This window comes from Petaurus breviceps, unplaced genomic scaffold, assembly GCF_028583685.1.
Source record: "Petaurus breviceps papuanus isolate PSGF00001 unplaced genomic scaffold, PetGlider_PUasm1.0 287, whole genome shotgun sequence".
Classification (NCBI taxonomy): domain Eukaryota; kingdom Metazoa; phylum Chordata; class Mammalia; order Diprotodontia; family Petauridae; genus Petaurus; species Petaurus breviceps.
Genome location: NW_027186029.1, coordinates 288,991 through 310,130, shown reverse-complemented (window position 1 = coordinate 310,130; position 21,140 = coordinate 288,991). Strand labels below are relative to the sequence as shown.

General features: G+C 57.4%; 3 protein-coding genes and 1 pseudogene across 3 annotated transcripts in view; 2 read left to right on the top strand and 2 right to left on the bottom strand.

Moving 5' to 3' along the window:
• UPB1 (beta-ureidopropionase 1) overlaps window positions 1–9,477 on the top strand; it is a 19,136-nt gene extending 9,659 nt beyond the window's left edge. The window contains 6 exon segments of the mRNA XM_069096704.1: window positions 347–564; window positions 5,317–5,486; window positions 7,210–7,291; window positions 7,956–7,998; window positions 8,201–8,355; window positions 9,016–9,477. Of these exon segments, the coding sequence (XP_068952805.1) occupies window positions 347–564; window positions 5,317–5,486; window positions 7,210–7,291; window positions 7,956–7,998; window positions 8,201–8,355; window positions 9,016–9,099 (752 nt within the window). The 3' untranslated portion in view covers window positions 9,100–9,477.
• Window positions 1–16,637, bottom strand: part of SUSD2 (sushi domain containing 2) — a 423,767-nt gene extending 407,130 nt beyond the window's left edge. Inside the window, exon 1 of the mRNA XM_069096626.1 lies at window positions 16,627–16,637. The gene's annotated coding sequence lies outside the window, so the exon portion shown is untranslated. The remainder of the gene's footprint in view (window positions 1–16,626) is intronic.
• The window catches only part of LOC138167675 (zinc finger protein 850-like), a 762,790-nt pseudogene that overhangs the window by 540,463 nt on the left and 201,187 nt on the right, over window positions 1–21,140 (top strand).
• GUCD1 (guanylyl cyclase domain containing 1) lies at window positions 13,167–21,087 on the bottom strand. Its single transcript, XM_069096682.1, has 4 exons — window positions 20,922–21,087; window positions 20,736–20,827; window positions 15,341–15,582; window positions 13,167–15,164 (listed from the first exon to the last, which is right to left on the bottom strand). Exons 1-4 carry the CDS (start codon window positions 20,991–20,993, stop codon window positions 15,073–15,075), a joined length of 498 nt encoding a protein of 165 aa, XP_068952783.1. The 5' UTR covers window positions 20,994–21,087; the 3' UTR covers window positions 13,167–15,072.

The window sequence follows — 21,140 nt, the reverse complement described above, 5'->3', positions numbered from 1 at the left end:
ACAGACACACACCACACACTACATACAGACACACACTGCACACACAACTACATACAGACACATATCGCACACATACCTCCATGCATACACACACAACTACATACAGACACACACCACACACACACAACTACATACAGACACACACACGAGTGGGGAGATACAAGGACCATGGCCAGGGGCTCAGGATCTAGTTGGGGGAACAGAGGAAAGGGGGTCCAGCTGAGGGATCGGGGTCTGGCCAAGTTGGGGGGGCCATCCCCAGGGCTTCACAGCCACAGGCCCAGGAACGGCAGGGAGGCGGCAGGGGAGAAGGGCCGAGGACCTGGGAAAGGACAAGGAGGCTGGAGGAAGCCCCTTGCTGCCGGGAGCCTCAGTGGAGGCCGCGTCTCCTACCTCTTGCAGCTGGCAAAGACCCACAACATGGTGGTTGTGTCTCCTATCCTGGAGCGTGACGAGACCCACGGAGACGTCCTGTGGAACACCGCAGTGATCATCTCTAACTCTGGGGCTGTGTTGGGCAAGACCAGGAAGAACCACATCCCCCGGGTGGGGGACTTCAATGAGGTGAGCCACCATGTTGCTCTGGCGGGGCCAGGCTCCGCGTGGGCCATGTGGCGGCCGCAGAGGGCAGCTCCTGCTTAGCGGCTCCGTCCCGGGCCATGGCAGCTACACGCACTGCAGCAGCCCTAGCGCCTGCCCTCCCTAGGGAGCCAGCTCCCCGTTGGCTCCCCTGGCCCCAGCCCTGTTCTGCCCTGTCACACGTGACCCTTCAAGCATCTTCTGTAGGGAACGTCCTGTTCTTGCTGTAGGGAAAGATGGAGGAATGGAAGCCAGATGAACATATGACCAGATACATTCATGACTTCCTGAGGGTCAGACTCAAAGGTGGCACCAGGGGCCAAAGTGCACTTGAGTTCCAATCCAGTCTCAGATACATCCTAGCTTGGTGTCCCTGGGCAAACCATGTCTCTGCTGCTTGCCTCAGTTTCCTCACCTGTAAAATGGGATCATCATAGTACCCCCTCCCAGGGCTGTTGTGAGGATCAAAGGAGATCGTGTTTGTAAAGGGCATGTAGCTCTTCAAGGCCATTGAGGCAGGAGGTCTGTAGTGGAGTGCCACAGGGTTGAACCTGGGCTCTGGGCTGCTTAACACTTGTAGCAATGTCTTGGATGCCAGCCTGGGGGCGGGGAGAATCTTCTGGATGACCAAGTCAGTCTCCAAAGAGACCTGAACTGAACAGGAAACCTCGTGCCTCTCCATCCTGTACACCTGCACACGATGAGGAAAGCGGCAGGGTGGCTGGTCTTGGCCAGCCCCGAATGATGTTGCAGAGCCTGAGCTGGGTCTATGGGCACACGGGAAGCCCTATTCCTCACTGCCGGCGTGGGAGTCGTCTGCGAGACGAGCATCTGCACACGTGGGCACGGATCTGGTCATGCTGTGGACTTGGCACAGCCAGCCTCCAGAGGAGAGCAAGGCCAGGGGAATTAAGAGGGAGGGGAAGAGGAGGTGCCAGAAATCAGCCTGTTCCTCATGACCCAGCTGGGCACATTACCACCGACCTTGGCAGATGGCCAGGGGACAAAGGCTCCACACACAGATGGTGCTCGTCTCATCTCAACCACGAGCCAGTGGGCATGAATGGCCACACCCAGGAGACCCCCCCAGCCAGCTGGCATCAGATGGGGTGGAGAGCAGAAGCAATGCTGGGCAGCAGCAGCAGCTCATTAGGTTTGAGAAGGGAGGAAGGCGGTGGGAGGGGAGGGGGAGAACAGCTTCCAGACAGCTTGTTGAGAAGAGGACAAGAGGCCAAAAAAATGGAAAAGATCTGCGAAGATTGTATGACAAGCCATCTTCATCACCAAGGCCAGCAACCGCCCCCTCTGGGCCCCCCCCCCTCTTAGCCCCGCCCCCTGTGCTCCCCCCCCCCTCTGGGCTCCAACATAGTCCTGGACAAGTTTGTTGAGGAAACAGCAAAGGCTAGCATGCTTAGCAGGCGGTATGCGCTTGGCAAAGGCCGTGACCAGAGAATGATGGTGGAGAACGAGGAGCCAGGCAGACTGAGGGCATGCAGTGGGAGGAGGCTGAGGGATAGGCTTCCCTTCTATGGGTAAGGTTCCCAAGGTGCACAAAGAACCGAGGAAGGTGGGAGCCTGTACGGCGGCTGATCTGTGCCCACCATTCCTTTCATGCCGAGTCCTTGAGAGCAGGGCACCCTGCAGCCGGACAGTGGGGGCACCTGACCACGTTCCCCAGAGACCACACCGAGGGCCTGAAAGCTCCCACTGCCTCTTCTCCATGGATTTGGGAAAGGTGTTTGTTTTGGTGAGAACAAAACAGCCCCTTTAAAGAAGCTCAGACCACCAGGTGTCTACCACCTATCCATCCCCCGCCCAAAGTCAAAGTCATTCTGGAGTTCTCCAGGAAGGTACAGTGCAGGATGCTTGCTGAAGGTGGGAGGTACAAGGTCTGGCACAGATTCTCCTTGGTCCAGAGTGGGGATTGCTTCTCTCCCTGTGACTGGGGAGGTCCTCCAGCTGTCCCTGACTGTGGAGGACAGTGCTGTTGACATCAAGCCCCAACACATTGGAGAGTCTCCTGGGAGAGATCTGTGATAGTCACTCAAAGGAGTTTGATCTGACCATCCACCCTGGAAAAACAAAGTGGATGAAAAAAGAGGTGGGAGTTATTTATCAGCAGAAGTGCATGTGCATGTATATACTGATGTATATGGCAGCAGCCCTGGACACTGAACTGTACCTGCAATGGATGGTAGGAGGCAAAGGGGCTAGGCGGGCTTTGGGAAAGCTCCTTTGAGGAGCTCCTCCCTGAAACAAAGGCTTAGCATCCCAGAATGTCTGTGATACGTTACACACCCCACTCTGGCCTGCCCTTCTCCTTGGAACTCTTTGGGAAGAGGCTAGTGGGGAAGCTGCCTGGCTGAATGCAGCAGAAACTCTGCCAGTGCACTCGCAGACTGGGTGAGGCGCTTTGGCTAACGGTCTGGGCAGCAGGGCTTCCAGCAGGACAGGGCATGGAATTCAGCATCAGCATGCTGGGAGTTCCACAAGACAGTCTTGGAGGTGGTGGCTAGTGCCATCTGAGGGAAGCCCAGGGGCAGGGGGTAGAGACAGTGTGGGAATGCCCTGGGAGGGAGAGGGAACAGGAGTCTGCCCAGCCTATGCCCTGACCTGGGACTGTGCCAAGGCAGCCAAGACAATGTATCAGTCCAGGGGGCAGAAGCCCAGGGATCCAGGGTGAGAGCCCCAAAATGGAGTTGCCCTCCCCACCTGGTCCCCCCAGTCCATCCTGTCCCCCTAAGGTCTCTGCTGCCTCCCCACCTGGTTATCCCCCTCCCTCCAGCCCAGCCTGGCCCTCTGAAATCTCTCTTACCTCAGGTCTCCCACTGAGGGGAGAGCAGGGAAAGGAACCTTTTCACCAGACCAGCTCTGGGACATTGCTTTGACCTCAGGCACATCTAAGGTTAGCCCGGAACAGAGTAGGCTCTTACCACCTTTGCTGGCTGGTTCCAAAGCCTAGCTCTGAGCTCCACAGTTAGGGCTGAGAGCTGGACAGTTCCTGTCCACATTGCCTAGAGCATGCGCCATTCCTATTAGCCTAAAGCTTGTTTGCACTTAGCCTCACCCCCCAGGGTCTCCCAAGGAGTTCGGCCTTCTGGAGAGGACTGAAACCTTCCCTGGGGGTGCCCCAACCCTGTTTTTTACCCACAGACACTGGACCACCCCCAGCAGGAAGCCCCTAGCTGCCTGAGAGGCCCCTGCCCATTAATGTGCACCTGGACCTGTTCTGGCCTGGGCCCCACCCCTCTCCCAGGCTGCCCCCCATGACCAGGCTGGGAGGGCTTTGGGCGTTAGAAAGGGAGCATGCCTGGGGAAGCATCCCTGGGCAATCAGGCAGGCCTGGGTAGGTGGGGGGGGGGGCTCTCAGTGCATCTGTGCAGGGAGGAGAGGCTGGGAGGGGAAGCCAGATCAGAGGCCATGGGGTAGGGGTGGGGGATGAGGGGTAAGAAGACTGGAGAGGTGGGAGGGGGCTGGGTGCCAAAGAACATTTTCTATTTGAACCTGGAGGTGTCAGGCAGCCACTGGCGTTTGAGTAGAGTGACATGGTGAGACCTGGGTTTGAATGAAGGCTGGATTGGAGGTGGGAGAGCCTGAGGCAGGCAACCCCCCCACTCCCAGCAGGTATTGCCTTAGTCAGTGGGGAGGTGATGGGAGCCTGGGAGGGGGGCAGGGTCAGAGGAGAGAAGAGAACATATTGGAGAGATCCTGCAGAGGGGCCATTGACAGGCCTTGGCGCCATATTGGATCTGGGGGATGAGAGAGTGGGGAGCCCAGGAGGAGCCTGAGGCCTGGGAGGATGGGGGGGGGGGTGGGACTTGACAGTAATAGGGAAGGTGGGAGGGGGAGGGGGTCTAGGGGAAAAGAGAATAAGAGAATAAGTTCTGTTTTGGAGGTGTGTGCACTGGACGCCCACTTGGAGATGTCTGAGAGGCAGCTGGAGATGTGAGACTGGAAGTCAGCAGAGAGGTTGGGGCAGGAGAGGCAGAGGAGTCACCAGAGATGGTCATTCAACCCAGGGGGGCTGAGAAAATTCCCCAGAGCAGTGAGGCACAGGGCAGAGGGTCCAGGACAGAGCCCTGGGGGACAACCCATGATTAGAGGCCTGGCCTGCGGCAGGTTAGAGCCTGAGAAGGGGAGGCCAGAGGGGCCGGGAGAGCCTGGGGATTCTGCCCAAGGGCAGAGTGCATGGCCTGGAGGGGGATCCAGTGGTCAGAGGGGGAGGAAGAGAACCAGGGGGAAAGCTCAATATGCCCCAGAGGAGAGGGTTGGCCTGACCAGCCAATCAGAGGTCACTGTTGCCTCAGGGCAGGTCCACTTGAGCGATAAGATCAGGTTGGAGATTGTGGAAGGCTGAGTGAGGAGTGGAGCAGTGAGTGTAGTCTGCATGGCTAAGGGAAGGGAGACCCCAAATGATAACTCGTAGGGATTCTTGGACCAGAGCAGGCCTTTTTTTAAGGGCTGGGGAGATGCTGGCTGTGGTGGGAGCAGCCAGGAGACTGTGAGAGGGTGAAGGTTAAGGGGAAAGGGGGGTCATTGAACACCTGGGGGAGGTAACCTCAGAACTGGGCTTGGGGAGAGAAAGGGGGCTGGGCTCTCAGGCCCGGGCTTGGGGAGCAGAGACAGCAGGCTGTGGATGGCCAGCATTTCTTGGGGGAGGCCCTGGCTGAGGGAGGTGAGGGGTGAGAAGAGAAGGCCCTGGCAGCTGGCCTCACTATGGGCCCCATTTTCCCTCAGGCCACATACTACATGGAAGGTACCTTGGGTCATCCCGTGTTCCAGACGCCCTTTGGGCGGATTGCCGTGAACATCTGCTATGGCCGCCATCACCCCCTCAACTGGCTCATGTATAGCCTGAATGGTGCCGAGATCATCTTCAACCCCTCGGCCACTGTCGGGGAGCTCAGGTAGGGAGGAGCCCTGGGCAGCACTGGGTCTCTGGCCTCAGCGCCCAGTGGAGACAGAAGAGGGTGGCAAGAAGGCTGGGCTGGGAAGGGGCTGTGCCTGCGACCACCCTTCAGAATAAGATGGATGGGTGCACAGACAGGCGTGTCACAGATGTGGCTGTGGCTGTGTCACATGGGGAGGTGGATGGGTCGCACATGGAGAGCTAGATGGGTCACACATGTGACACATGGAGACGTGTCTGGGTCACATGCAGAGAGGTGGCCGGGTCACATGAAAATTGTGGGTGGGTCATATGTGGAGACATGACTGGGTCACATGTGGAGAGGTGTCTGGGTCACACATGGAGAGGCAGATGGGTCGCACATGTGACACATGGAGACGTGGCTGGGTCACATGTGGAGACATGGCCGAGTCACATATGAAGATGCAGGTGGGTCACACATATGACACACAGAGACGTGGCTGGGTCACACGTGGAGAGATGCCTAGACATATGGACGTAAACACTGGTCAGTCAGTGGGTCAGTCACCACTCCCACTGCTAGAAGCTGGGAAGGACCCAGAGGCTACAGCTTCCCTGCCCTGGGCACCAAATTCACATCAGGCTGACTCCTGGACTAGAGAGGAGCGGGCATTCCCCCCTTCGCTTCTGGGGGCCCTGGAACCCAAGCTCTCCAGAGGCTGGACCTTCTCCTCTGGGTGCTCTGAGGACACAGGCTGATCAGGGCCCTACCCCCCCCTCTCCTCCATGGCTCAGAGGGAAGGGGGGAGGGCGGCTCTCCTTCTAGATGCCCCAGGATGCTGTGTGCCAAGTACTTCCGGCAAACTCTGCAAAGTTATGTCAGCCTTGGGGAGGGGGGAGGGGGGGAAAAGAGCAATGAACTCGGGACTCCAGGGAGGATGCGCCATGTTCCCAACCACCCACTGCAGCCCCCTCCAGTGCGGGGGTGGGAGCCAGGCCTGCCAGCCTCTGTCTGTCACTGTCAGGGGGAGGAAGATTACAGCCCTGCCTCTACCCGTCACTCAGCCTGCCTGCAGGGGCGGCTCAGCTGCCAGGCCAGAGAAGATGAGTTGGGGTGCTGGGATGGGGGGGATCAGCCCAGGGAGGCCCCTGGAATCTGCCACCTCCTTCCTGTTTGGGGGCAGTGGTGAGCTGGGGGCCAGGCAAGGTGAGGATGGGCAGGAGGGCTCAGCTAGCCCCAGAGCTGCCCTGGCCCAGGGAGAAGGGACAGAGAGGCCCCCTGGGGTCCTGTGTCTTCCCAACAGGGAGAGCTGCCTCTGGTGGCGTCTTTTGGCTCTGGGGTCCTCGGGACTGGAGGCCCCTGGGGTGAGGGGTGGGAACGGCCTCCTCACTGGGCTCTGGTCATCAATGCCCCCATCCCTTCCCCTCCAGCTGCCTGCCTTTTCCAGAAGCCTCTGCGGCTCTCCATTGCCTCTGCTCTGCAGCCTGGCCATGACTTCCTATTCCTGGCTCTCTGCTCACCTGTGCCCCTGTAGAGTTTAAGCTCCTAGAGAGAAGGTGCTGGTTTTCCCTGGGCCTTTGGAAATGGCACTGAATGAGACCAGGCATAAGTCTGGGTGGCGGTGCCCCCAGGGCCTTTGTTAGCGCTGAGCCGCGGAAGAGGTCAGGGGATGAGCCCAGCCCACGGCAACGCTGGCAGGCAGTGGGCTGGAGGACAGCCTGGCTCACAGGCTCTCCTCTGTCCTCTGTGCATTCCACAGTGAGTGCCTGTGGCCCATCGAGGCAAGAAACGCTGCCATTGCCAACCATTGTTTCACCTGTGCCATCAATCGAGTGGGCGTGGTAAGAAGCAGCAGGTCCTGGGGGGGTGTGCTGTGTGAGCAGTGATGTATGACAACACATGTGTAATGGTGCGTGGTGTATGTACACATAGATATGTGAGCGTGTGTAGGCATGTGTGGTACGTGTGAGCACGGTAGACATATGTGGTGTGTGCATGTGAGCATGTGTGCTTGTATGAGTACATGCGTGCGAGTGTAGACATGTGTGATGTGTGTCTGGGTGTATTTGTGTGTGGTATGTGAACATGAATGCGTCTGGCATAGTATGTGTGATTGTGTGCCCGCCTCTCTGCCCTGCTCACACACCCTCCGTGTCTCCCGTCTGCCACCCCTGATTTGTACTAATGGGGCTGTCCCACTGTGGAGCACGCCAGCCCAGAGGCCTTAAGCTCCCCAACACTGGAGGGCTCTCTTGTCAGTGGCCTTGAGGGTTAAGGTTTCTCTGAGGACTCTGTGCCTCCAGGCACAGTCAGGTTGGGCTGGGGGTGGAGAACCTGCAGCTTCTAGGACACACAAGGCCCTCTAGGTCCCTGGGTGTGGCCCTCTGACTGAATCTAAACTTCACAGAACACATCCCCTTCATAAAAGGCTTGGTTCTGTAAAACCTGGATGAGGACTTGGGGGGCAGGGTTGGACAGCTCCTTTTAGCACCTCCTTCCCCACAGGAGCACTTTCCCAGAGAGTTCACATCTGGGGACGGAAAGCCAGGTAGGGCTTGGTGTGGTCCTGGCAGGGGTCCTGGGCGTCAGGCAGTTCCTAGCAGGATTGGGGGAGGGGCAGGCTCCTGGGGAGCAGGAGGGGCTGCATGTGCCCATGCTGGGGGGGGGCAGGTCCTGGGAGTTCCCCCCTGTCCTCGCAACCCGCTGGGACCAGCCCCCCCAGGTGTCCTTGCTTCTGCTGGTCTCTGAAGCGCACTGTGACTTTGGCCATTTCTACGGCTCGAGCTATGTGAGCGCCCCGGATGGCAGCCGGACCCCAGGACTGTCCCGCACCAGAGACGGCCTGCTGGTGACCGAGCTGGACCTCAATCTCTGCCGGCAGATGGGTGACATCTGGAACTTCAAGGTCAGGCCCCAGCCCCAGGGAGGCTGCTTGGGGGGGGGGGCCCATGGGGGTCTGGGGGGAGAGGAGAGGAGGCGTGAAGGCCGCCACAAAGTTTGTCAAGAGGGGGACCATGGGGTGGTGCTGCGATGAGGAGGTCTGGAATGCCAAGCAGGTTTGGTTTCTGATCCTGGAGGCCATAGGGAATCAATGAGGCTGCCCCTGTTTGGAGACCACATGGAAGATGGGAGGCCAGAGGCAGGCAGACCCATGGAGACAAGGGAGGGAAGCCACATGTCTATGGGAAGCTGGGGACTCGAGATGGAAGGCAGTGACTGGCCCAAGGTCACCCCACAGGCTGGCACTTACCATGCGCCAGGCCCTGGAAATGCAAATACATGAAAAAATAGAAACGGCCCTATCCTTGAGAAACTCCCACTCCAGTGGGGGAAGACAGTCCGCCCACAGGAGCTGATGGGGGGCTGTGGATCCCGAGGGGTGGGAGGGAAGATGAGGGACCACAGAGGGCAGAAGGCCCAGCTCAGCAGATGAGGGTCCCACAGTCCATCCCCTTGGAGGAGGCTCCCCCCTGGGAGCACACCGGGTGGGGGAGGGGGCTTTCTCAGGGAGTGGCTGGGTGGGGTGGGGAAGGACAGCAGGAGATCAGCCTTATTGTACCCTCAGATGACTGGGCGATATGCCATGTATGCGGAGGAGCTGGCCAAGGCATCCCAGTCAGACTACAGGCCCCACATCATTAAGGAGTAGCAGTCCCAGGCTGGGCAGGCCTCCTGGCCCTAGGCCTCCCAGAAGAACCCCATCTCCATCCATCTCCCAGGCCAGCCTTGGCCTACCCTGGCAGCCTAGAGGGCAGACCCGGTCCCCTCTCACCCCAGCCTAGGGCTGCCTGAAGCCCCTGGGGGGTATTGGCAGCCTTTCCCCGTGCTGGGGGTAATGGTGAGAGCCCAGAGGAGCCCAATGGCCTCTGATCCCTGACCCCAGCCTACCCTCAGGCAGAAGCCCTCACTCCTGCTGGCCTGTGTGCGAAGGCTCTGGGAGAGCCTGTTCATTGTATATAGCAGGTGTCTAATAAAGAACTTCATGAGCAAAAGCAGAGTGTCAGGCCGGGTCTGTGACTCCTTGGGAAGCTGCAGGAGTCAGGAGGGCACAGGCTCCAGCCTCCCTTCTGGCTGGGACCTCCCAGGGCCAGTTTCCTGGGTGGTCCACAGCGTGGCTGGATGGGTTGCTCCAGCCTGGGGGGGGGTCATGAAAGGTCCCTGGCCAGAGCCTGCCCATAGGGAGGCTGCTTGCCTTCCCAGCACTGAATCACCAAACCCAGGCTGGATCATCTGGGGATGGGCTGGCTGCTGGCCCAGTAACCCTCAAAGCCCCGATGGCCCAAACTAACTACCCTGACAAGGCGGTTTTCTACCAGACCCATCTACTCTATTAGAGATAAATGCAGAGTCCCACTTGGTTCCAAAAAAGGCAGCCTCAGATTGGGGGAGGCGTGGAGGGGCAGCAGTTGTTTTAAGAGGATCAGGGGCCTCAAAAGCCACGGCTTGGCGTGGAACCTCAAGCCACAGAACTGGAGAATCGGAAGGGACCGTGGCAGCCTCCCCTACCTACACTGGGATGGACAGGTGCTCAAGGCTAAGTTTGCCCTGCCATCTAGCCTCAGTCAGCCTCTGCAGCTTCCTCCCCGCTCAGGCTAACCTTTGTAGATGCCACCACCACCTCCTTCCCTTGTCCAGCCACATAAACCTGTCCCTCCTGCTGGGCATGATGCTCCCCAACCTGGCCTCGTTCAGCCTAGGGCTGGCCCACAGTGGGGTGAGAGACCTGTAGGGGCAAGGTAAGCCCCTGTGTGCAGAATAAGATCATACAAACCAAGGCCCCGGCTCAGTGTGACCTCTCCATTACCCTGAGCCGTTTGGGCACAGGGATCCTGAGAACCTGAGGGCTGCTCCTGTCCTGGGACCCCGGCCAGGTCCTTGAGAAGAGATATGATAATGGCCCAACTCCTGGAACTGGCCATCCCAAGGAAACCTCGCTCTTGGGGGTGGGGGGGGAGTCTTGGAGGGATTGGCCTCCCTCCCCGGCCTCACACCCCACACGATGCCTGCTAGAAACACCTGGCGGGCAGCATGCCCTCTTTGTTCTCAGCACTACTTAAACTGTCAGATCCAGACCCCAAATTGGAATCTCACCCACGGAGGAGACGTCCTGCCCGGGACCCTCCTGTGTGGGACCCTGACGGCTGTACCAGGCTTCCCCAGCGTGTGTGGTCAGGTGTTGGAGCTTCCCAGTGACAATGATGCTTGTAACTGCATACACACACACACACACACACACACATACCCACTATTAATCATGGTTACTCTTATCTGCTATCTCTAGTTTCTTTCTCACTTGCCTGTATGTACATACATTCTGAATAAACATTCTAAAGAAATCTCCTTGGGTCTTTCTTGGAGTGCTGAGCATTCCGTTTACGAGAATCGCAAACCTCCTTAACTGGACAAGACCCTCCTCAGACCTCTGCTCCCCGACAGCCAGGCCAGCTGCTCTCTCCCATAGGGGGTGCCACTGGGCGTCTGGTCCACAGTAAAAGCATACTCAATGCTTGTGCGCTGCCGAGGCCTGTGTGTACACAGCTGTCTTCCAGTGTTTGGAAGGCCCTCAGAGGGATCACTCGGCCCAAGGGAGAAACCCCTTCAAGCAGATGATCCCGAGCTAGACAAAGATGAAGTGACTTACCCAGGGTCACGGGGTCACATTTGAACTCGGGTCTTTCGGGCACCCCCTATGCCTAGATGAGTCCTCTTCTTTCCCCCTCCCCTCTCCAAACAATTACTTTGTAGGGGATTTTACTCCAACCTTTAGATAAATCTAATTCTAACTAGCTTGGTAATGGATAGATGTCCTCCAGGGGAAGGACTTTTCACACTTAGACTGAAGCATCATGATTGAAATGTGTTCTCAAGCCTAGGCAGGCAGTCACCAGGCCAAGTGTGATGGGGGCGGTGGGCAGGAAGGGATGGGCTGCGATCTGCCTTGGCGGGTGGGATCAGGGATCCATGTGAAACTTTGTTTCAAAACTGAGACCATTGGCTCCCTGAGGGGGTCTTTTACCTCCCATCTGTCTCTGCATCCCTGGGGCTGAGCATCTGCCTTTCACATGGGAAATGGTGAAGCAAAAGCTAGAGGCCTGAAGGGGGGAGAGAGGACGAGGGTCAGCAGGGGTGTAAGGAGCATGGAGGGCTTCCTAAGGTCAGGGGGCACGGGGACATTTGTAGGCAGCAGGGAAGGAGCCAGGCGCTGGCTGAAGATATATGATGGGGCTTGGCCTCAGTCAGGAGTGAGGCCACCTCGTCATGGGAGACAGGAAGAAGGAGAGCAGGGAGAAAGCGTCTGAGTGATGGTGGGTGAGGAAGAGGCAGGGAAAGGGCAAGTTCTCTGCTGAGAGAGGGACAAGGGGCTGGGAGGCTTGGTGGAGCCCCTGGGAGGGCGGCAGGCGGGTAAAGCAGGTGCTGGCACAGGCCAAGGAATGGAAATCTGCAGGTGAGCTCTCACCTCTCTCTGGAGTCTTCCTTCAGGAGCCTGTGTGTGGGTGAGAAGGTGGCAAAAAGGGACCCGAGGATGAGCAGTGGCTGGCACAGTAGGCAAGGGGAGCCAGGGACGGAGTGCAGTCACACTGGCACACCCAGGGGTCAGCAGGGGAAGGGAGGAGAGCGCAGTAACTGCAGTGGAGACAGAACCGAGGGCCCGAGAGTCACAGCGACGAAGACCTGGCTTCGGAAGGGAGACAATGGTGGAGATCAGGACCGAGAAAGGCCCTCCGGAATTCATGAGCGAGCCCAAGTGTAGCCCCAGTGGGCGATGGCCAGGTAAGGGCAGCTGAGGTGGGGCAGTTGGGGGCTGGCCTCCCTGGAGATGATGGATCTGGACTGACACGCATTTGAGGAGCAGAGGTTGCAGATTCTGAAAGGGGCCCTGGGGACTGAGTATTCTAGCTCCCCCAATGGGAGCATGGTCTGCACATCCTAGGCCAGAGCATGACTTCTAGGCCTGAGAAGATGTCCACAGGCATCCTTTATCTGAAGGATAAGCAAGCAGCCATGGTGACAGGCGGACCAAGCATTGCCTTTGTTGGGCAGGCTGGGGGCATTTGGCCAGTGTTCCCTGCTGTCTGCCAAGGGCACGATTTGGGGTATCAGGCTGGGCAGCCTTGGTGACCCCACCCTAGAGCATCTTTAGGACACCATTGGCCTGGCCATCCAGGTTCTGCCCGAAGGTCTCCAACAAGGGAGCGCACACAGAGCACCCAGCCTTGTTTGTCTGGGCTCACCTTGCAATGGAGCCTTCTTGTGCCCTCCCGCACTGGCACATCTTGCCTCTACTCCCTCTTGCCACTGCCCTTTTCTCTCCATCCACAAGCCCACCAGCCCCCTGGCGCAGGCCCTCACTGCTTCTCCAGACTATGACAATGGCTTCCTAATTGACGTCCTGGCCTCAGGGACAGGTCTGACCCTGTCACTCCCCATTGCCGTAAGAACACATTCTGGTTGTCCTGCCCCTGGAATGGCTCCCTTCACAAGTCTAGCTCTGCTCCAAGAGGGTTCAAGTTCCCGCCTCAGACCCTTCTGGTCTTACTTCCCAAGGAATCGTCCATGGTTTAAGGCATAGAACCCAAGCCTTTGAGAACCTTGGCCTCCAAGAGCTCTTCTGACTTCTCCCCTCGCCCCCATCTCCCATTTTCCCTTCTCCTTAATCTCCTCTTTCTCACTATCTCTCTGTATCACTTTCACTCACAATTACCAAAGTTGATCAGATTTTGTTTTGTTTAGTTTAATATAGAGATCAGTGGTGTTTACTCAGTGGCTCATTACAAACAAAATATATTTATGTATAAAATTTCTCTGCATGTAAAATATCCCTTCCTCTGGTCAGACAAAGGCCACCTTGCAGCAGACGGGGCAAGGCAGGTTTCCAATGTGGCCCCAAGCTCTCCAGGGTCACTCACCATGGCCCTAGCTGGTTGGCAGCAATCTCTCTGGATATGAAACAAACTTCTCAGCTTGGATTCAGCACGTTGGCACAGGCGCGCCCCCCCCCCCCGGGGCAGGACAAAGGCACACACATTTGCAGCTGGTGGTTCCCAGGGCCTCTGGCCGCCATTGCTCCCTCCATGGCTGTATTCCCAGCCTCTGCCTGGCCTTGAATTTGGCCGTGAGGATGCTGCTCCCTTGGCCCATCCTGATTAGCTGTTTTGTTTTGCCCTAGACCCTCTGAAAGGGACCCATTTCATTCTAGCCCCATCCCCACTAGAGGAATCCCTGCAGCCCCACTTCCCTGCCCAGTCTGTGTAAACCACTTTGAAAGCAGCAGGCTCACAGCTGGGGAGAAGATGGGCCCTCAGAGCCGGCTGCCTCCACTCCCTTGTCCCACCCTGACCAGCATTCTGAGCCTTCACCAGGATGTCCACTGCCCTGCCAGGCCAGGACAATGTGTCCGAGCCTGCCTGCATAGGGACTGCTGTTGGGGCTGAGAACAGCCCACCACGAATGCTCTGGGCCTCCTGCATCGGCCAGCACCCAGGCCCACATTCCTGGGGCTTTCCCACAGGCAGCATCCACTCCATCAACCACAGAGCCCGCTGCAGCTGAGGCCTGCCATCCCACTGAGCTGCAGCTCTCTGCTGCTGGGCCTGCTTGAGCTCCAGATACCTAGCAATAAGGGCTGTTGTAACTGGCGAGCCTAATCAGCCAAGGATCAATCAAGATCCTTGAAGGGATCCCTGGAACCAGTCACCCCAAAGCTGACCTTAATTGGCCCTGGGTATGGGACTGAAGAGGGGGCTGGAGGCGCCAGGCTCCTGGCCATCCTGCAGGGGCCAGTTGGGCCTCTGCATTACTGTCTGGATCAGTAACCCAGGTCCCCTCAAATCCCCTCTCGAAAAGGAGGTCTCAGGACCAGAGGGCAGGAACGAGGCTTGGGGCCTGCCAGTCATGCCCTAGAGCATGTCTCCATCTACAGAAACTCAGTGGCCAAGCTTAAGGCCATCTCAGGGCAGAATCTGAGCTGGGGAAAGGCACCGAGGGCCTCTGGCCTAACCCAGCAGGGAATGACCAAGAAGAGCTCTCCCCTCCAACCTCCCAATGCGCTGGTTTAAACTAGTGGTCATGGGCCTCTATCTCAAGACTTCCAGTGTGTGTGTGTGTGTGTGCTGGATGGGGGCAGGGGAGCCTCTCTCGGGAGGCAGCCCCAAGACCAGGCACGGTGGAATGGAGGCACCCAAGGACCTCCTCCCTGATGGAAACAAGGCAAAGTAAAGAGCGGACAGATGCTGGTCACTGTGTGGAGGGGGATGGCAGGACACAGCCCTCCGCACCAAAAGGCTGGGCGATGGGACCTGTCCTCTGCAACAGAAACAAGCAAAAGTGCCATACTAACTGGCCGCGATGAAGGCGAGGGGTTTATCAGCTTAGGGCCTGATGAATTTGGATCTCAGCTTGTAGGTGGTGCCTGCCAGGGGCTGCTCTTCTCTGTGTAGGCCCCTGGCCTGCTCTCACACACAGATGGACGTGGCCAGCAGCCCCAGGGGGCAGCAGCAGCAGCATTGCTGGGGCAGGTGGGGCAGTGGGCACAAAGCCTAGGGCCCAGGGGCTCCTTGTCCACACCCAGGGTCTGAGGGATCAGCAGCAGCAGCAGCAGTGTGGGTGTCAGCGAGGCCTGAGGTCAGCTGTCGGTGTAGACAAAAAGGATGTCCTCGTCTGTGCCATAACTAGTCCTGGCTTCCTCAAAGTTGGTCACACTGGTGCTGCACATGCCTGTGGAAGAGACAACTCCACAGTCACACTGCCACACAGGCCCCCAGCCCCTCCGTCCACAAACCTTCTTTAAGGCCCTCCTCCCTGAGGATCCCTTGGCCATTCTTCAGCCAGCCTGACTGAGGCAGAGTTGCTTATTGTCAGCAGCTCACACAGGCTCGGCAGAAGCTACTCACGGTCTGCATAGGCCGGGTTGTTGTAGAAGATGCTCTCGGAGGCCCTGTTATAGCCACACAGCACGATGAAGTGGCCCTGGTAGTCAGGACCCCTGCAGAAGCACTTCTGGCCAATGGGCAGGAAGCAGCAGTACTTGACGGGGCTGGAGCACAGGTCACACAAGAGCAGGACTGCATTGACCAGAACGATGGCCACGTGCCCCTGGGCCAGGTGTTCCTGGATGTCCCGGACAGTCACGGTGCTGGGGGAGGGGAAGCCTGAGCTCAGTTCTGGGGAAAGCCTGGCCCTGGGGGAGGGGAGATCTCTCTGAGCCTCCCTCCCCAGTCCCACCATGCTGTCAGAAGGGTGCTGGCTCTGGGTCAGCAGGAACCTGCTCATTTCCCCCACGGGATTACGGGCCCCTCCTTTTCTGGCAGATGAAGATAAGTGGGCCACAGGAGCACTAAGACTGTGCAGCACTGACATCTGGAAGCACTGAGGCTGTTGCCATCACATCCTCCATGGCCTGGCTTTTCCACTTGAGGGCAACTTGAACCCTTTCCTCTGACAGCTATTGCTTACCACTTGGTGCTTCCAAGCTAAATCTCCCCATCCTGGGGCCAAGTTTCAAAAAGCATCCTAAGATGACTGGGGTTTCTAAGTCCAGCCAATGCCCCAGGGTTACTGTGCTCTGACCTTCTGGCACTGCTCCACAGACTTGAGATGGAGGATCTGAGCTGGTGAGACCCTAAGATGAGCCCCTAACTCCCAGACGCCTTCCATTCCTCTCCTGAGGGTCACCCAGCACTTCCTCATTGTCTCTCACTCCCACATTCATTATTTTTCCAAAGTCTGTCCATTTCACCTCTGCCACATGTCTGGTCCATTTCACCTGCCACGTGTCTGGTCCATTTCACCTCTGCCACGTGTCTGGTCTATTTCACCTGTCACATCTCTGGTCCATTTTGCCTACAGCATCTCTCCAATATGGTCCCTTCTCTCACCCTGGACCCACCTTGGCACAGTCACCTCATGCCTGGACTATTGCAGGAGCTGCTGGGCAGGGGGTGGGGTCTGCCTGCCTCAGTCTTTCTCCACTCCAAGCCATCCTCCATTCAGCCACCAAAGTGATTTTCCTAAAGTGCAGGATTGACCACATTGCCCTCCACCCCACCCCATTCAATAAACTCCAGTGGATCTCTAAGGCCCCCAGGAACAAACAGAATGTCCTGTCTGGCCTTCAATGCCCTTCATAGCCTCAGCCCCTCCCTTCCTCAGTCTTTTACATCTGACTCCCTGGCCCCACCCCATGTACTCTGTGATCCAGAGACCCTGGCCTCCTTGGGTCTCCTCCTGCAACACCCTCCATCCACGGCTCCAAGTCTCAGCTTAAATTCCACCTTTTACAAGATACCTCCTCCCACCCCTTTTAAGGACAGGGCCTTATCTCTGGAATTACCCCCAATTTATCCTGCCTATACCTGGTATGGACACATCCTTTGTGTGTTATCTCCCCCACTGGCCTGTGGCTGCCTTTTACCTTTCCTTGTATCTCTGGCACTCAGCACACTGCCCAGCACAGAGTAGGTGCTTGTTGGCTGACGCCCTCGACAAGGTAAACCCTTCAGCCCAGCCCCTGCCATTTCTCTCTCCATCTTTCGGCTGCTATGCTTGTGCTCACCCTCCATCCTGTCCTCCCATGCTTGAAGCTGGGGGCCTCTCCTCTTTCTCCCTTTGCAACCCAGACCCTTGAGAAGTCCTCCCACTCTTGGCATCTCCTCCCTTCCTAACTCTGCCATCTGGTTGCCAACCTCATTATTCAACCGTAGCTTCTCCCTCCCTGGCGACCCGTGATCCACTCTGCCTCAGGGTCTTCTCTCCAAGGTTCTCCTGTACCTCCTCTGAGGCTGCCTAGCCCCCTCTTTGGGGTCTCCTCTTGGTTTTCTTCCCTGTCTGACTGCTCCCTCAGTCTCTCGATGGATCATCTAGATCTTACCCACTGCCCATGGGAGTCACCATCACCCCTCTAGCTCCTAAAGTTCTCTCCTGGGCCCTTTTTTCTTTTGCACAAGCAGTTCTCAGTGTGGTATGGGGACTCCCCAAGACCCTTTCTGAGGGGCCACAAGGTCAAATCTATTTTCACAGTACTACTACAGACATTTGTGTTTCTAATGGTAAATGTCAAAAGGCACAATCAAGCTAAACAAAAGCTCTTTGGGAGGGGGGATCCTCAATCATGTTTAAGAGTGTAAAGGCATCCTGAGATCCAAGCCTTTGAGACACCATGCCCTAAGACTCTTAACTCGGTGAGCTGCTCAGCAGACACAGATCGATCAATGTGCTCTCTCCTGAGCTGGTGTCCCCATGGCCTCACAATTTATGACCTTCCTCTCCTGCACCAAACCTGCCCTCTGCTCCCAGCCACACAAACCTCATTCCTTTCCCCCCAGATCCAGCCCTCACACAGCTGCCCGGGGAATTCCCCTCAGGGCAGCTCGGACCAAGAGCCTTTCCCCCAACCAACTGCAGCAGCTTCCTACAGTCACTCTACTAAAACAAACTTCTCTGCTCAGCTTTTAAAGTCCATCTGAGTTTGGCCTTGATCCATCTTTCCAGTCTCCCCAGACATTACAGTTCTCCTTTCCATATCATGGAGGGTTAAGGGTGTGGTGCTCCCTCCCTCCCCACAATTTGGAAAAACTGCACAAAAATGTTTTGGCCCTCCCTTTGTAGTGGAGAGGAAGTCTGAATTATCCTGGCATTAAAAGATAAACTGTGTTGATATTACATAACACTGCCCATAGATTCTGTGCACTGGAGTTTCTAACCCTTTTCTGAGCTGTTGGCCTTCGTCTGTCTGTGGTTTCTGCAAAACTTCCCTCACATTCCCATTTCATTTCTTTTTTTTTACGCAATCGGGGTTAAGTAACTTGCTCAAGGTTGCATAGCCAGTTATTTCTAGGTGTGGTGCTGAGTATCTGAGCCCGGATTCAATCCCAGGTCTCCCGACTCTGGGGCCGGCGCTCTTACTCACTATGCCACCCGGCCGCCCCCCCCCCCCCATTTCATTTCTTATGTCAAGACCGTGATTGGGGGAGATGAGATGGGGCGGGATGACTGTAATGCTGGGCCCACACTCTGACCCAGCACTATGGGCTCCTCCCTCTCATGGGAAGCTCTTTGCCTCCCAGGCCTAAAAAGCCCTCCCTGGGCCCAGGACTCAAAGGGCACCATGGTGGGAGGCAGAGCCCCCCTTCTACCTCCCTCTGTTGCCTAGCTGTCCCCCTGGTCAGTGTAGGTGCCCCTTTCAAGCACAGGGCTCAGTACACAGTAAGGGGCTAATAAGTGTTCACTGACTGTCAGACAGAGAAAGAATATACAGAAGGCCAGAGAGAGGATGTACCAGGCCACAGGGCAGGCTCTTTCCTGTGCTACCACAGGGGCCTGGCAGTCTGCACACACATAACCACTGGGTGTCCTGGCGACACGGGGGGAGGGTAGTACGGCAGGCATGTGTGACCCACTGGCCTCATAATGCTCTCTGCTGACCTCCCCTGCAAAGCCCTCCTTCTCAGCATGGAGTGAAGACAGCTGCTGAAGCTCCAAGGAAGGCCTCGCTGCTCTCAGCACTAAGGGAGCCTTCAAGAGGGTCTGGAGAAGCGGCCCTGGGTGAGAAGCCAAGCTGAGCATGTCAGGCAGCTGAAGGGAGCAAAGACTTGCTCTCTGGGAAGCCACTAGCAAGAACAAAAGCCTGAAGGCCCCACGCCCAGCCAACAGCCAGGAGGAAGGGAATGTGCCGGGGCCCTGCAGAGGACAAGGAGTGGTCCTCCCAGCATACACTTCACTAGGGAGAGGAAAGGGCTGAGAGAAAACAGAGAAGACGCTTCTCAAGAGGTAGGTGGGGGGCAGGAGACCACTCTGGTTCTCAAGGGAGAAGGAACAGGATGAGAGCAGAAGGGAGGCCCCTAGGAAACGAATCGTGCAGGAGATCAGAGACTGGATTTGGGGAGGTATGTGGTTAGAGCTGCGGAAGAAAAGCATGTGACCTCCAGGTGAAGGATGAGGAAAGAAAAGGCAGGAGGGCAAAGGCCCTGGGCCCATCAGCTCCCTTCCCCTAGGGAAGGGGCCACAGGCATGGCCACCTCCACCCTGGCCCCTATTCTTCCCTTCATGGGAGGAGGGAGGGGATAGAAGGAAAATGACAAGATTGGGAAAACAAAAGATGACAGAGCTGACTTTGGAAAAGCTCTCCTCAGGCGAAGCTGGGGGTGGGGACCACGGCCATTACTGGGCTAGTTCTGGGTAAAGCTTTTAACAAGATTTTTATGCTAATTTTGGGCAAAAGGCAGAGATAGGAACTTTTTTGTTGTTCAGTCAAGTCTAATTCTCTGTGACCCCATTGGAGTTTTCTTGGCAGAGATACTGGAACAGTTTGACATTTCCTTCTCTAGCTCATTTGACAGATGAGGTAACTGAGGCAAACAGGGTGAAGTGACTTGCCCAGGGTCTTTCAGCTAGAGGTCACATTTGAACTCAGGGGGTCCTCCTGACTCCAGGCCCTGGTTCTGCGCCCTATGGCACCACCTAGTGAATCCACATGGGCTAGAGAATACAATGAAATGAATTCAGAACTGGCTGAGGGGTCAATCACCACCAGCCTTTGGCAGCAATGTGGGAAAAGGTCTCCAGTGGAGTGCCTGGGGGATCTGACAAGGACTGGGCTCCAAGGATCACCGGAACGAGGACAAAGGTCACGGGCCTGACGATGGCGATGACAGAGAACGGGAAGGGAGGGAGGGTCCTAGCAGAGTCAGAGAGAGGCTGCCTGGGTGGGAGATGAGAGGCCCCCAAAAGAAGCAGGAAGATGCGGGGAAATCTTCGGAGTGGGCTTCTCTGATGAAGGTCTCATTTCTAAGATTACATAGAGGGAATTGAGAGCCCTTCTTCAATGAACAAGAGGTCAGTTTTCAATGAAAGGATCCAAGTCATTAAGAGCCACGAAAAAAGATGCTCTAAATCACTGAGGCTCCATCTCAGTCCCACCAGATGGGCAAAGCTGGGGGAAGGGGAGCGGTGTGGGAAGGCCTGGGGGAGCCAGGAGCTAGCCCTGCCAGTGTGGAAAGCAATCCCCGGAAGACGCCCCGAGGGCAGGAAACACTACCGCTCCTAGGCATCTTCCCCAAGGAGATCAAAGCAAGAGGAAAAGGGCCCGCGTGTACAGAAACATCAGTGACAGCAGAGAATTAAGCAGGGCTGCAAAGGAGCAAGGGGATGGGGCCAGGGCGGCCCAAGAACAGCGAGATCGCGGAGCAGCAGCAGCCTGCGGGCACTGCCCGGGAGCCGCCCGTGCGCTGGCAGAGCCCCGAGGCAGAGCCGGCAGGGGGCCCGGCCGCTGTCCCAGGCGCGGGGGCTCACCACTTCTCCACCAACACCTTGCAGGACGCGGCCCGTGCAAACAGCTGGTTCACCCGGCTCTCCTCGGCGTCGAAGTGTCTCCTGTAGAAGGACTGACCGGGAAGACTGCGTTCAGGCCGCGGCGGTGGGCGCAGACCTGGGCACGCGCCCCCGCCCATCCCCCGGGGGCGGGGCTTCCCCGCCCACCTGGTTCCGGTAGCCCTTGTCCACGCCCAGCGTCCGCGTGCAGAAGCGGTGGCGGGCCCCGAAGTGGCGCATCAGGTAGGCCAGGTCGATGGTCCAGATGCTCCGGGTGAGCTGCAGCTCCTGCAGAGCCTGCTCGAACGCCGCGTCGTCCTCCAGGAGCTTCAGGTACCTGGGGCAGGGGAGGGCGCGGGTGAGGCAACGGCCAATCACCGAGCCGGG

What these genes read in the sequence shown, in the direction of transcription:
- GUCD1 (XM_069096682.1), bottom strand. Translation starts at nt 20,993, where the DNA reads ATGCGCCACTTCGGGGCCCGCCACCGCTTCTGCACGCGGACGCTGGGC. An exon ending in AAGGTGTTGGTGGAGAAGTG is followed by an intron (nt 15,583 to 20,735) that starts GTGAGCCCCCGC and finishes CCCCTCCCCCAG; the next exon opens with CACCGTGACTGTCCGGGACA. An exon ending in CAACCCGGCCTATGCAGACC is followed by an intron (nt 15,165 to 15,340) that starts GTGAGTAGCTTC and finishes TCTCTTCCACAG; the next exon opens with GCATGTGCAGCACCAGTGTG.